The 15,563-nt window shown below is 40.7% G+C and overlaps 2 protein-coding genes across 2 annotated transcripts; both read left to right on the top strand.

Annotated features, from left to right (window-relative positions):
* The first annotated feature begins 2,560 nt into the window (after nt 1-2,560).
* LOC141628669 (uncharacterized) lies at nt 2,561-3,628 on the top strand. Its single transcript, XM_074441774.1, has one exon. It carries the CDS (start codon nt 2,561-2,563, stop codon nt 3,626-3,628), a length of 1,068 nt encoding a protein of 355 aa, XP_074297875.1.
* A 21-nt stretch (nt 3,629-3,649) lies between these two features.
* Nucleotides 3,650-7,199, top strand: LOC141628668 (uncharacterized). Its single transcript, XM_074441773.1, has 5 exons — nt 3,650-3,818; nt 4,105-4,829; nt 4,871-5,944; nt 6,147-6,455; nt 6,546-7,199. Exons 1-5 carry the CDS (start codon nt 3,650-3,652, stop codon nt 7,197-7,199), a joined length of 2,931 nt encoding a protein of 976 aa, XP_074297874.1.
* Nucleotides 7,200-15,563: the final 8,364 nt, after the last annotated feature.

Here is a 15,563-nt window from a genome sequence, read left to right as displayed (position 1 = left end):
GGAACCATAAATAAAAACACGTAAAATATTAGCAGAAATAGAGATTTTAGGCGCAATAGAAAAGAATGTCAGAACCGGGTGGGTGAACCTCATAGATATCGGTGCCCACATATATAGAGTCAAAAAGATATTGAGTCCGAAGGGGGAGGGGGTCTTCTTCGGGGCTCGAGAGATGGAATAGATAGGGCCAAAAAAGTTTGAAATTCGCCGCTAGGTAATTCACACGAAAGGGAACCTTATACAAAAGGGGATTCTCAACGAAAAAGTGCTCTCGAACCGAACGTGAAAGTTGTTTTCCATCGACTACTGTTCCCGTAACTCCACTCTCGACTTGGATTATATATCCAAAAAGGTCCGCTCCCCTTCACCCTTCATGCATTCCACACACCGCCAGCCTAGAGGCGTGGTTATCTCGAAGTGGATTCTATCTTTTGTAGTAGATGCCGAACCCGCCGCTCTATTGACTAAGAAGGGAGCGGACGCAGCAGCCTACATGGACCCCTTCCTTTCTGTTGTTGCAGCGCTTTCCGGCCGAGCCGGAATAAAAAAAAAAAAAAAAAAAAAAAAAAAAAGAGCAGATAGATCATATCCCCTATATCGAACACTCATTCCTATCTATTGATAGGAAGAAAGATCTTCACAAATACCGGACTTTGTCTTTTTTTTAGGAATTCTTGATATCCAAGGCAGCTTACCACAAGCACCCCACCCCATACGACTAGTTCAAATGTTCGCCCTTTGAATAAAACAAAGTTAAGTAGTAAGGTAGCGTAAGCTACTTTCATTCTAAAGGAAACCGAAGAACCAACCTTTAGTAAATAGGAGCCCTACTTTCCTCTTTTCTTTGCGACCTCATCACTTCAATTCAAGCGCAAACCTATTTCTTAGTCATCGGGCGGAGCGCACCTTTTGTACTTCAGTCGTGTGAGTTCTTTGATAGTGACTTCTTTCCTTTGGTAAGGCGACGAAAGGCTACTTCAATCTAGGAAACAAAGGAACCTCGAGAGGGTCGCCTTTGAAAGCGTTCTTCGCAGAACCGTCACTCCTTCCTTTTTATTATGACGTGACGCCGATCGAATCCAATCCATAACCCCGGAAACGAAACAAAGTTCGTTCCCTTTCGTCAAGTAGGTAAAGTAAGCATACGAACCACTTCTTCTTTGCCTTAGACTCTTTTTAAACAAAGCAAAGAAGAAGGTTGTAATAATATAAGAGAAAGGGACAAGGGCGGTCTTGCTTGGCGCGAAGGCTGCTGGTTCGGGGGTAGGGTACAATACTAAAGGTCCTCGGACTTCCAGGCGGTTTTTCTTTTAGGCAAGCTGGTTACCGTTGGATCTCGCCAATACACCTCCTATAGTTTTCGATACCGAGATATCTATTTTTTTCATTGTTCCTGGGATTTTTGGGGTAATCTGCGCTCCATACCGCAAACAGTCAAATCTGAACCTTGTCGCTCTTCTTTCTTTCCTCGCGGGCAGAAGCACACCAAAGCCAGCGTGCATTGCGTGATTCTACCGTGTTTTTGCACTTGACTGGGTGGGCGTTGACCGGAAGAGAACTTCGATTCGCCCGCCAGCAGCGGCGGCGTGCTTATCTTGTGTGACAACACTACAGAGCGAGTGGCTCTTCTAGGCGGGCAGCTGTGTGACAACACTAGAGAGAAAGCGGCGCTTTCGTTTAACATGCTATAACCCGGGCCCAAGCACAGCTACTAAATTGCATCGTGGGAAAAAGGTAGGATCTTCGAATCCTTTGTTTTGGATTTATGTCCCCAGAAGCAGGGAATATGCGTATCGACCCGGATCCGCGTTGAAAAATAATAATTCAAATGGCTCATTCCCGAGAAGCGATCGATGCTCCTGCTTTTATGTTAGGTCATCCCACGCCCAAAGCAAAGATTCGCTAATCGAAAAAGGGGCCTGGAAGAGGCTCGACCGAGAAGGCTTTGACCTTTTATTTAAAAGCTATTACCGTCGGCAGACGCTTATTTTCCTCTTCAGCCTGAAGCTGATTCAATCTCACTATTCCTCCGCTCGGTCAACCGTCTATGGAATTGCTGCCTTTTCCGGCTCTGCTTCCACTCCGCCCACTATCCAGTGGATCTTCGTCTGGCTAGGATTCTTACTCTCGAACGGGGGAATGCAACCTATTAGATTGTTGACCCGGCCTCTGAGTTCGTTTTAGTGTTCATACCTTTGTAACTTGTATAGTGTGTCATATTGATTGAAGTAATAAACAGAAATTATAAACCACAATTATAATCATTACACATTGAACACCTTAACTGATCAAGTCTTTGAAACAAGGGAATTCCAATTTCCACCATATTATCGAGCCAACTTTTGCTTTGTAATGTGAAAAGGCTTTTACTACTAAATCCACTTTTTAATTAATTTGAACAATTCTAGAAACTTTATAACTTTATTCGCCAAACTTATTTTTCAAAATGAGAGATGTAGAGAGAGAGAGAGAGACAAACAAAAAAATCCCAAAAAAATCTGTAAAACCTAATTCTGAAAACCCTAATTAAAAATCCCAAAAAAATCCCTAAAATTAATCGATGTCGATCGATTGTACAGACCCAATTCAATTCCCTCCTCTAGTCTCAAATCAACCAATAAAATTACCAAATAATCAAGCTTCTTCGTCTGTTTCGTCTTCGACTACCATAGTAGTTGGTGGACCTGATTGTGAGCAAGTTCAGAAGACGGCGGATGTTAATCAATTGGTCGGAATTCCTCCGTATGATCTGGATTCTTTAGCCCCTACTGAATATTGGGTTATTCAAACCAGACGCCATGGGAAACAACCTTTGGCTAGAATTCCGGAGGAACCCTCTGACTTACTGCAGTTCTCAGATGATGATGTGAAAGGAGAGTTAGAATATTGGAAAAAATCTGTGTATGGGTTTGTCCTTGGTGCGAATCCGCCTGTTGAAGTGGTCGAAGGTTTTCTCAAGCGCTTATGGTCAAATTACCCCATTGATAAAATTTCCTTCTGTGCTAATGGAGTTTTCCTGAGACGTTTTCGTACTAGTCAAGCCCGACAACAGATTCTGCAACAAGGTCACTTTTTGTTTGACAATAAGACCTTAATTGTCCGCCCTTGGGATGAAGGAGTAGCCCTGGAGAAAGAAGATATCAAAGAGGTTCCAGTATGGGTCAAAATCTTTAACCTTCCACTCAAATTTTGGGGGAAGTGTCTACCTAGAATTGCTGGTATTTTGGGCAAATATGTTAGATGTGATGATGCTACCCAAGGGAAAAGACGCCTTAGTTTTGCCAAAGTGATGATTGATGTTCCATTCGGTCAACCTATCCCTGAGTCAGTCAAATTCCGAGATGTGGATGGAAGCACCATTTCCCTGAAAGTAGAGTTTGAATGGAAGCCACTCCTCTGTACTCAGTGCCAAGGGGTAGGACATGAATCTGTTAAGTGTAGGAAAGGCAAAAAGGATGGAAAGAAAGATATCCCTCAGAAGACTGTTAACCAGGTGGGGAAAAATCAATGGCGACCTAAGCAGACTCAGAAACCTGCTGTCACTGTTGTGGCCTCTCCTCCCACACCTAATGAGGATATCCCTGTAAGTACCCCTATTGAAAAACCCAACAATTTTGAAGTTTCATGATCTAGGAATGGGAAGTACCACATGGCTAATACTCCTGCTCGCAAGATTATTCGTCTGAGTAGGCAAGAAATTGTTGAGACTGGACTTCAGGCTATGCAGTTTGGTTCCCATAATCTGCTGGAAACTCTGAACAACTTGACCCCTAAAGTAGGAATAGGGACAATTGGTAGTGTATTGCCTCCAGATGGGGGTAATGCATAACTGGGGGTTCTGGAATGTGAGGGGGTTAAACAGTCCTTATAAATAAAATAGCATCAAAAATTTTCTTCATCATCACCAGATAGGACTGTTTGGCCTCCTTGAGACAAAGTTCAAGCCTTTGTCTTTAAATTATGTTAAAAACAACTTCTGCAACTCTTGGTGTATTACTACAAACACTCATCTTCACCATGGAGGTAGAGTGTGGATTATTTGGAACCCTACTATGTTCAATGTTCAAATCCTTTTGTATGATGCTCAGTTTATTCACTTACTAGCTATGGACTTGGAGTCTAAGTCCCAGTTTACTCTTAATATGGTGTATGCTTATAATGGGACACAAGAAAGAAAAGAGTTTTGGGCAAAGATTTACCAAATTAAAAATCAGACTCAGGGGCCTTGGGTTATTTGTGGTGAGTTTAACATTGTCCTTAGTCCAACTGAAAGACTTGGTGGTCACAACATAGAGGAAGAAATTGAGGATTTTAAACAATGTGTTGATGAGTGTGAAGTGATGGATTGTCCAGCTTCTGGATCTCTTTATACTTGGTGCAACAAGCAAGATCCTTCCACCAGAGTTTATAGCCGTCTTGATAGAGTTTTAGTTAATCAAATGTGGCTCACTGATAATCCTCTTTCTTATGCTCACTTTTATTGTGCAGGCACGTTTGATCATACACCTTGTGTGGTGCAAGAACAATGTGATGGACATAAGAAGAGGAGAAGCTTTAAATATCTCAACATGTGGAGTCAATATGTTGCCTTCAAATCTTGTGTCCAAGAGCATTGGAGTAAAACTTGGCATGGGACCAAAATGTACAATTTAGTTCACAAGCTTAAAAATCTTAAGGGGCCACTTAAGAATCTCAACAAGAATGACTTTGATGATATTGAGAACAATGATGCCAGGGCTAGGATGTATCTTGAATCCATTCATGAGAAGCTAAGGATTGATCCCAATAAGCCTGAGCTAATTCACATGGAGATTGAAGCTGCCAGCAGTGTGAGTTTCTGGAGGATGCTTGTTATACTTTATTGGTTCAGAAATCCAAAGTCACATGGGTGGATAAAGGTGATAGCAACAATAGATATTTCCACAGTGTGATTAAAACCAGGCAAGTGAGGAGTAAAGTTATGAAAATTGAATATAGCAAGGGTGTGCTGTGTGAGGATATTACTCAAATTCAGGCTGCTTTTATTGAGTTCTATACTGAGTTACTTGACACCAGCTCACCTGTTACAAAAGTATCTCAAAATGTGGTTCAGCTGGGTAATCTTTGTACGGAGGAAAATCATGCTATCCTGCTTTCTCCCATCACCAATGATGAGATTAAACAGGTATTATTTTCAATCCCCCCCCCCCATAAGGCTGCTAGGCCTGATGGGTATTCCAGTGCGTTTTTTAGGGATTCCTGGGACATTGTGGGTCATTCTGTGTGTGAGGCTATTCATGATTTTTTCCACAATGGTCAGCTTTTAAAACAACTTAATCACACTCTTGTTACAGTAATCCCTAAATGTGATTTACCCAAAAAGGTTACACAATTCAGACCCATTTCTTGTTGCAATGTAGTGTATAAGTGTATTTTCAAGTTGTTGTGCAACAGGCTAGCTCAAATTCTTCCTCATATTATTAGTGATAGCCAATGTGGGTTTATTAAAGGTCGAAGTATTGTGGAGAACATCCTAATTTGTCAAGATGTGATTAGATGTTATAATAGGAAGTCTGTGTCACCTAGGTTCATGCTCAAAGTAGACTTAAAAAAAGCCTATGACTCAGTTAATTGGGATTTCTTGGAACAAATGCTTACCTACTTAAATTTCCCTCCTTTCTTTATTCATCTAATCATGGAGTGCACAAGAGCTGCTTCATACTCTCTTGTCCTTAATGGTGAGTCTTTTGGTCATTTCAAGGGTGCTAAAGGTCTGAGGCAGGGTGATCCCCTGTCTCCCCTTCTTTTCACTATTGCTATGGAGTATTTGAGTAGGATTCTAGCCTATACCACAGCTACTTTTCCTTTCAGATTCCATCCTCTTTGTAGTCCCTTGAGATTGACCCACCTGATGTTTGCTGATGATTTATTACTTTTCTGCAAAGGAGATGTGAAGTCAATAATGGTTATTTTATGGTCTTTTCTACTTTTTCTCATGCCTCTGGACTCCAAATGAATCCTACCAAGACCAATGCCTTTTTTAATGGGGTTCCTAGTTGTGTTAAGCATGAGATACTACAAATTTCTGGGGTTCAAGAAGGCCATCTGCCATTCAGGTACTTTGGAGTCCCCATTACCTGTGGCAGAATGTCTAAAATTGATTGTAGTATGCTAGTGGAGAAGCTAATCAATCGTATAAGAAGTTTTGGTTCCAAAAATTATCATACTCTGGGAGATTGGTGTTAGTGTCCTCTGTGCTCACTGCTCTTTACAACTACTGGGTGAATATCTTTGTTATACCTAAGGGTGTGCTCAACAAAGTCAACTCCATATGTAGGAATTATTTATGGGATGGAGGGTCTGACTTTATCAGATGTCCAAGAGTGAGTTGGGAGAAAATCTGCTCCTCCAAGTCTGAGGGGGGACTGGGACTTAGAGACAGTCATGTTTGGAACATTGCAGCTATGGGCAAACTTGTTTGGTGGATATATTATAATCCAGACAGACTTTGGGTGAAGTGGGTTAATCAAATCTACTTAAAGGGCCAATGTTGGGATGATTAACAGCCTGGGAATGACATCAGTTGGGGTTGGAAGTCAGTTTGTAGGATCAAAGACAAACTGGCTGCTGGTTATTCCAATGGGCAATGGGTGTTAGATAAAAAAGGCTATACAATACGAAGTGGTTATGAGCTTCTCAGACAGAAGTTTCAGACTGTAAACTGGCACAAACAGATCTGGAATACTTGGTGCATCTCTAAACATCAATTTATAGCTTGGCTTGTGGCTAGAGAGGCTCTTCTACTCAAGGAGAGGCTACTGTCATTAGGTATAGCTGCTGATGTTGACTGCTTGTTATGTGGCAGGGGGATAGAAAACCATATTCACTTGTTTCAGACTTGTGAATATGCAAGGAAGATCTTTGATGAACTTGGTAAACTGTTGGATGATGCTCTTCCTGCAACTGATTTGTTGCATCTTATAGATTATGGACAACATTCAAAGTTGAAGAAAGGGGTGTTGTTGTGTGCTGTTCTTGCAGCACACTATCACATCTGGATCCAGAGAAATCAGGCTAGAGTTGATGGCTGCATTCTTAGGCCTAATCTAGTTGTCTCACAGATAATGAAGTTACTTAAAATGCGGGTTGGTTCACGTCTTAAGCCAAATTTAGCAAGCCGAGATGTTATGTGGCTAAGTAGTGTTAAATTGAATATGTAGTTTCTTTTATAGGAACTGAAATTGTGATGTAACCAAAAAACGGTGTTGTAACTTTTGTTACGATTTTTAATAGAATTCTTACATTTCACCCAAAAAAAAAAAAAAAAAAAAAAGAACTTTATTCGCCAAAGCTTTTCGGGATGAAACCTATTTCCCTTAATAAGTAAAAGATAAAGAAGACGTTGAAGTAGCTGCTGGGTTAGCTCGAAATAACCAAGCTTGGTTTCACATGATACCTTTGACTTGTACTTACGGGACCAAAACTACCAGATTTGCTACAAACTTATGGGTAAAATCTTGGGACGACTGAATTTATTATAGAAGTGTTTGATTTGATGAGAAAAATGAAAAAGAATCTATAAAAAATAATTAAGAAGAAATGGAGAATTAGGAGAGAGAATGAAAAATGAAAAAATTATGGACTTTGTTGAGATTTTTCTCAGTTAAATACTAGGATGCATTAATATGAGAATATAGATGGCTTAGGTTGGATTATTCTCATAAAATAATCCAATATATTTTGACCAAGAACCTCTAAATCAGATATCGGGATATTGCATCAAATTTGCGAGAGGTTTTTAGCCGGTCCTTTCATGTCTTAGTTTGGCTACGCCACTAGAATCAATATTTGCGAGAGGTTTTTAGCCGGCCCTTGCATGTCTTAGTTTGGCTACGCCACTAGAATCAATATATTTCATGCGTTTGAATTCGAGACGTCTGATTAAATTAGCAAATTGAACAAGATTTTGGAAGTATTGAATATGGCATAGTTTCCATAAATAATTTTATGTTTAGAAGCTCATCGTATCGATTTTTTACGTGCATTCACCCTTTCTACCAAACTAACCAACCTAACCACGAACAATTCCCCCTATTGATATCTATTTATATTCCCTGAATTACCCTCTTAAACGTTAGAGATTAATCCTACCCCTCGAGAAACTCACCCCCTCCCCAAAAACCCGCCATTCCCCTACCCCTACCTCTCACAAAAATATACACGCACAGTAAAGTCATCGCTCGCCCTATAAGATTCATATCCTACCCATAATGAATAAGACAAATTTAAATAGTTTTATATAATACTCCCTCCGTTCCGATGAAATGTTTACACATGCTTTTTACACTAATATCAAGACAAGGGCAAAAATACACAAGTACCCCTATCCCCACCTTTTGAATGGTCACCAGTTGAAAACAATAATATAATATAAAAGCTTAATAATCATTGGTTCAAAAACCACCAAAAAACAAGACACCTGACTGCATAACTTATACACCAACACAACGAGTCAACACACCTACACACCGAGAATCCAGTGAGCAAAATAACAAGAACAAATCGCCTCTTTTAGACGCGAATCCGGCGAGCAAAATAACAAGAATAGATCACCTCAACATACCTACACACCATGTTTTTCGGCGATAAGATCACCGGAGATGTGATATGGTGGATTTTTGTTGGAGATTTATGATGATGTTGATGGTGATTTGATGATCATTTTATTTTTGGTGAGTTTAATTAGTAGCGCCAAATAGGCTTGGCGGTGTGTAGAGTGTTTGGGTTAATGTGGTGGTGGTTGTAGGTGGTGTGGGCTTGGTGGTGTGTCGAGTGTTCGGATAAAGTGAATGGCGGGATGGTTTGGGTCCTTTGAGAGGAAGGATGAAAGAGATGAAGGAGAAGGGTAAATCCGATATTTCATACTCACACCTAATATACATAGCATAAATAACTTTCCTAAAATAGAAGTGTAAACTATTGACTTGTACCCCTCAATTAGAAAAGTGTAAACATATTTTCGGAACGGAGGGAGTAGTATAAACTATGAAAATTTCAAGTTTGCATCCCCACCCCAATTAAATACCTACAACTATTTTTTTTTTTTTGTCAAAATCCGTCACTGCTAGTAGTGCCATGCCAACCCAACCATCAAGCATCAACTTAATCTCTAATGACTCTAAAGTTCTTTCACTCGATACTACAAATTTTGGGTGTCCCTGGCCCTAAAATTCTACAAATTTAGGGGTAGAAAACAAAAGCCATACTGTTTGCAAGTTAGCCATACCAAGACCTATTGATAAACATAATTGCACTTTTGCAAGTTAGCCATACTGTTTCAGCCTTTTGCAGATTGGGAATTGATATTCTAACCTTTCTCTTGTTTAGTACTCCATTTTGTATTTGAGTAGTGATGGAGGTAAAATATCTCGATCAACATTGCTCCCAACTGTAGCAATGGCCCATTCTCCCTATGCTCGCCTTCTGTGTTAAAAAAGACTACCTAAAGCCTAAATATTTAGGATAAAATGTTATTTACAACTACTACTTCGCAAAAATAGGTCGGGGTAGTTTGGGCGGGGTAATTTCGGGTCTGTCACACATTTTGGGTCGGGTCATTTTCGGGTATGGGTCATTTTGGGTTGGGTTGCTTTCGAGTTAATGGCTCTTTTTTGGTGAAAAGGGGCAGAAAATTAATCAACAAAGTTCAAGTTTGTAGAGTACATTAAGGGGGCGGGTTAGGGGACAAAGTTACAGTAGCCGAATCAATTTTACAAATAGAATCAACAAAGTTTGGTGCATTATGCAAGGTAAAGGATCCGTCACATGAGGACCGATCAAGGAGCGAGAATTGAGCAAGAATATCAGCTACCAAGTTGGTTAATCTTCCTTCGAATAGGATCTTCGAACATGGATTGGCTCTTAATGATTCCATGCACTCCAAAATAATATTAGCAAGGGGGCACAAAGGGGTGGTGTTAGAGCAAATAAATGTCACAGCAACTTTACAATCAGAGCTAATGATGAAAGTATCTTTGGACTTAATCGCGTACTTAATTCCTTCCCTAATGGCATAGAGTTCACACGCAAGGGGGTTAGGAGTAAGGCAATGACTCTTCCATCCATAAACCCAATGCCCATTCCAATCCCTCACAACTCCCCCAGGGCCACAAGACAGGGAGGTAGAGCAAAAGGAAGCATCAACAATGATTTTAAGGAATAGGTCACGAGGGGGGGGGGGGGGGTCCAAGGGCCGCACGAAGGGCTAAAGGGTATGACAGTGGTAGAAAAAGGGGGAACCAGGGAGGTGTAGGTGTCTTGTTGGGCCGAGATCCAAGCATATGTTTGGTGATAGACACGGTCAAGCCAAGGTTTGAGGGGAAGGGGGGTGAAGTCACTAAAAAGGCGCTCATTTTTTATAACCCAAAGGTACCAAAGGAGGAAAGAGATGAGAGTGGGCCAAAGTGGTCGGGGGGAACTAAGATTTGAACTGAGCCAATCCCGGAGATTGGAGCTAAAGAAGTTAGGGGAGGTAGTGATAGAATTCCAGATTGCACGCGAGAAGGGGCAGTCTCGAAGAATATGGCACTAGTAGAAAAAACCTCTATCGCGACGTTGTTATAGTAGCGGTTCTAATAAAACCGACACAAAAAGTAGTTAAGAAATTATTGGTGGCGGCTTTAATTAAGAACCGACGCAATAAAGAAATTATTTGTGGCGGTTTTATTTAAAAACCGTCGTTATAGGGCTTTTGTGGCGGTTTAATTTACAACCGACGTAAAAAGTGGTGTAGCGATTTTACTTAAAGACCGCCATTATAAGGCTTTACTGACGGTTTATTTAAAACCGACGTGAAAAGTAATCAGACGGTTCTTTATAAAAACAACTCCTATAGATATTTATCACGGTTTTATTTTAAACCGAAGTCCATTTAACTTACTTAAATCCCTCACACTGCTCAGTGACTCAGTGCTCACCTTATATCACAATATAACCTCTCCAACCTTTAACATTGTCACACTCTCAACACTAACCCGATCGACTACCATGGTTCTTCACAGGAGACAACCACCCCATCGTTCATTTCTCCATCAGCTTTTACAACCGACACTCATCTCCCTCTGAGATCTAAATATTTTAAGGTAAATATCTGGCCCTATTGTGCTATTCAATTGATTTATCATCACCCAAGTTCCACTCCAATTTCCATCTCCACAACTTAATTTCATCACTCAATAATTTAACCCCATTAGAGTTAATCTGCATTTCATGATTGGGTTTCACATCGGTCGTTGTGTATTTGTTAATTTGTTACTGCGCACCGCATGTTTGTTGAAATGTCTCTAAGAGAAAATGCTAGACTTAAGTTAGATATTTATAAACCAAACTTGACTCTACACTATGCAATAAGAATAGTAGTAAAGGGAGGGTCGGACCCAAGGGAAGGGATTAAGACTAAAAGCTTGTATTAGACTAATGACAATGAACAAAATACAAGACTATGCACAAACTATGGATATTAACAATTGACAACAATTGAGACACATAAGAGGAGAATTGGCATGGAGAAAACAAGTGACAAAATGAAAGAGATGTGATTTTTCCTATGAAACAAGGTAACAAACACTTGGTATGCAAACAACGATAATATAAGATGAAAACTTGGTATAATCCTACAAGCTTCCACTTTTCTCAAAGTATGACTCTTTTCTCCCCAAATTCATTTACCCAACAATAATCCTCAAGCAATTGATCACCACTATCTAAGCCAACAATGATAATCCTACTTAAACTACAATTTCCAACACTGAGCCATGTAAGAATTGTAGCCAAGAGCATGAAGAGCACAACCAAGAGGAAAGTAAATGGGATATCAAAAGAGCATGTCTAAGCCAACAAACCCAATGATATAAAAAATTTCTACTCACAAATATTGATACTCTAAGCCAAGATAACAATAATTATGAGGTGCTTCAACAAGTTATCACAAAAGCAAGGAACTTTGCAACAATCAAGCAATAGATGAACATTAAAGAGGCAAGAGTGATCACTTCTCACAACAAAACATTCATCATGACATTCAAACATAGAAATTGAAATAAATGAAAGATTAGAGAGTAGAGAGTCAATACAATGATAAAGTTGAAGACTTGAAACGGATTACACCAAGCAAGGAAGGATTTAGTCTTCCATAGTCTTCATAAACCCAAAATAACAAGGAAAGATTACAACTTGAATGAAAAAGTCTCCTAAATTATTACAAGATTCAAACCCTAAAATGATGAGATTAGATGAGATGATACGATGTTCTGTATGATTTCAGGTCTTCAAACTCTTGGGTATATATAGGGCTTCACGAAAACCTAAATAGATTTCCACTTAAGAAGCCCAAAAGAAGATTAGAAGTCCCCGTAAAACAGAGTTGCGTAGCCTGCGCCAAAAACCTTCTTGCGTGCGCAGCTGCGCCCCATGTTTGCGCAGCCTGCGCCTGGCCTCGCCTTTTTGGACTTCTAATTTCCAAGAACTTTGACCTCTTCACTTGTTCTCATTTCTTCTAATCTTCACTCCTCACTTCTCCTAGCTTGATATTAGGCCACATGTGAGCCGCGTGTGCCTTGTCTTGACCGTTGAAAGGTTCTCTTTGACCCTCGGGTTCCGTGCATCAAAATCAATTGTAAACCGAGGTAGAATGCACAAGTTACCACATCCTAACCGATTATCAAATACTAGGAAAAGCACACTTAAAGACCCATATTAAAAGACACGAGGGTGATAAAATCACCCTCTTAGACCGACACAAAACATTACTATCAAACACCCCCACACTTAGACTTTTGCTAGTCCCGAGCAAAACCCGAAATAGCCAAAATGTAGTCTACAAGAGAGTGTAGGAGTTAATGATTACTCTTCCCTTACCTCTTCCTTCTTATATCTTCATCTTAAACAACCACCAATCAAGAAGAAAGAACTTGACTCAAATTTTGACACAAACTCTTCACTCGCTCCTCCGCCTTATATCTCCCTCAAACAAGGACACGACACACCACCAACCCGACTAATCACACAACTCAACCCTTCTTATATCACCAAGGTAGTAATGGTCACTCTTGCCTTATCCCAAGGCACTAGCAAAGTGATCTCTCATCCTTCTATCAATCACAACTCATCACTACTTATAGCACTCCATTATCCCTCCATAAAAATTGCAAGATCATGCTACTTGGTTGGCCAAACACCATTGAGAATCAACAACTCAAGTAGCCAATCGGAAAAACCAACAATTTGAAGTAAATTTTTGTGACACAAAAAGAAATTAAGTCCTAAAACTAGCCTCCTTCCAAGACCCTCCTAATCACTCCATTCTTGTCCCTCCATATTCTTGGTGTTGCTTTTTCCATTTTTTCATTTTTTTGTTGAAAATCTCTCATTTTGCCTAAGGTGCCCTTTCAGTTTTTCACCTTAGCTTTTCGTTTCCTCTCATGGTGGCTCGCAACTCAATTTTTCATTTTGCCCAGAACGCCCTTTCGGGTTTTCATTCCGTCCTCGGCCACCTCCCAATCTTGCCTTAGGTGCCCACCCTTGTGGGTTTTCACCTAGCCGAGATTTTCGTTTTTTTACTTGCATTGACAAAAAGAAGCCATTTTACAAATATTACACTCACTCACTCCCCCACACTTAAATCTCACATTGTCCTCAATGTGGAGGAGTGCCAAATTCTTCAAAAATTGTTGTGGGAGGGGCCCGAGCCTTCACCTTGCTCATATGCCCCTCGGTTTCCTCTTCTTCTTTCTCTTATTTCTCTTTCTTTTCTTGCCCTCTCATGGGCGTCATCCACTTGTTTTTGATTGATGATGGATTTGTATTAAGGTTCATGATGGTGTAGGAATATGTCAAAGAGGCCTCGAATGAGGCCAAAGGAATCCTCTTGAGCTTGGGCGTCGTGGTAAGAATCTTCAAGGTATTGATGGTGCCTTTCATTTTGCACCCTAAATTGTTGACTAACTTGTTCCCTCCACTCATTTTGGCTTTGCCACATAGCTTGAATCTCCGCCCAAACCTTGGCTTGTTGTTGTTGCCAAGTGTAAGACTCCTCTTGTCTTTTAACAATCCCTTCAAACATTCTTCTTTGAGCCAATTCGGCCTCATCCCCCAACCTTTTGTGCTCCTAAAAAGGCATGTTGAAATTTTTCCAAGCTCTCCAACCTTGGCCCATGTTATTGTTGCCAAGTATGGGAGCTCTCAACCCTCCCACTTATAGTTACCAAGGTTCCCCGGGTATCTTCAAAGTATTAGAACATTTGATGTTGCCAAGGTTCCATGGTGGGATTTGAGGAACCCCCGGCTTCATACATAGGGGTATCTCGAGGTGGTTGCTAGGATGAAGGTATTTGGCGGTTTTCATGAAATCCCCCATCAATAATCTCAACCTCTCTTTCCTCCATTTGTTGGGGACCATGGGATGGCTCAATGGCTCTTCTCTTGCGCACTCTTTGTGGGGGTGGGTTGGGTAGGTTTCCCTCGGCGAGACATAGAAGTCTCAGGCTCTAACCCACTTGGAAGGGGGCTATTCAATGGTAGCCTCATGTGTTGTACATCCCCCTCCCCCAACCAATAACAACTCCATGGGAGAGTGTCCAAGACTTTGATCATGAAACGTCGGATGATATTATCTTGGCACATCTTCCACAAGTAGGGGTCATCCCATATGAAGTAGCGGGAAATACTCTTCAACTTATGGCGTTGGCTAGAAAACTAGGATGTGGGAAATTTCCTAGTCACCATGTAGTTGACAAGTTTAGCGTACCAAGGCTCAACTGCTTTCATCGCATATAAAGATTCATGTGGTAAGCTACCATCCACTACTCCCACGGTCTTCACTAGATCCTCATTGATGTGAAGCCTACTCAAATGGTCGGCTACCACATTAGCACTCCTTTGCTTTTCTTTGATCTCGATGTCAAATTCACTCTACAAAAGAACCCATCTCATTAGCCTTGCCTTGGTGTCCATCTTGTCTACGAGTTGTCTTATGGATTTGTGATCGGTATAAATAATAACCTTAGCACCCAAGAGATAAGCCCGAAACTTTTCAATGGCATACACCACCGCCAATAATTCCTTTTCCGTGGTGGTGTAGTATCGTTGAACATATTTCAAAAGTGAACAAGCATATTGTATCTCATGAGCTACCTTCCCCTCCCTTTGGCCTAAAACCGTGCCAAGGGCATAATCGATAGCATCGGTCAGGATTTCAAAAGGAAGGTCCCATCTTGGAGCTTGAATTATCGGGGCCGTCACAAGCTTTTCCTTCAAAGTGTCGACTACCAACCTACAAGCATCATCAAAAACAAATTCCACATCCTTGTGCAAAAGCTTGTACAAGGGGTAAGCAATATTAGAAAAGTCTTTAATAAATCGACGGTAGAAGCCCGCGTGTCCTAGGAATGACCTTATCTCCCGAGTATTAGTGGGATATGGCAAGGTTTTTATTACTTCAACCTTAGCCACGTCCACCTCAATAACTCTCTTTGAGACTATGTGACCTAACACGATGCCGCTTTTAACCATAACGTGACATTTCTCGG

This window comes from Silene latifolia, chromosome Y, assembly GCF_048544455.1.
Source record: "Silene latifolia isolate original U9 population chromosome Y, ASM4854445v1, whole genome shotgun sequence".
Classification (NCBI taxonomy): domain Eukaryota; kingdom Viridiplantae; phylum Streptophyta; class Magnoliopsida; order Caryophyllales; family Caryophyllaceae; genus Silene; species Silene latifolia.
The sequence above is the reverse complement of the archived record's forward strand: the minus strand, read 5'-3'. Positions and strand labels throughout refer to the sequence as shown.

What these genes read in the sequence shown, in the direction of transcription:
- LOC141628669 (XM_074441774.1), top strand. Translation starts at nt 2,561, where the DNA reads ATGTCGATCGATTGTACAGACCCAATTCAATTCCCTCCTCTAGTCTCA.
- LOC141628668 (XM_074441773.1), top strand. Translation starts at nt 3,650, where the DNA reads ATGGCTAATACTCCTGCTCGCAAGATTATTCGTCTGAGTAGGCAAGAA. An exon ending in GAGATGTGAAGTCAATAATG is followed by an intron (nt 5,945 to 6,146) that starts GTTATTTTATGG and finishes AATTGATTGTAG; the next exon opens with TATGCTAGTGGAGAAGCTAA. An exon ending in TTGCAGCTATGGGCAAACTT is followed by an intron (nt 6,456 to 6,545) that starts GTTTGGTGGATA and finishes GATGATTAACAG; the next exon opens with CCTGGGAATGACATCAGTTG.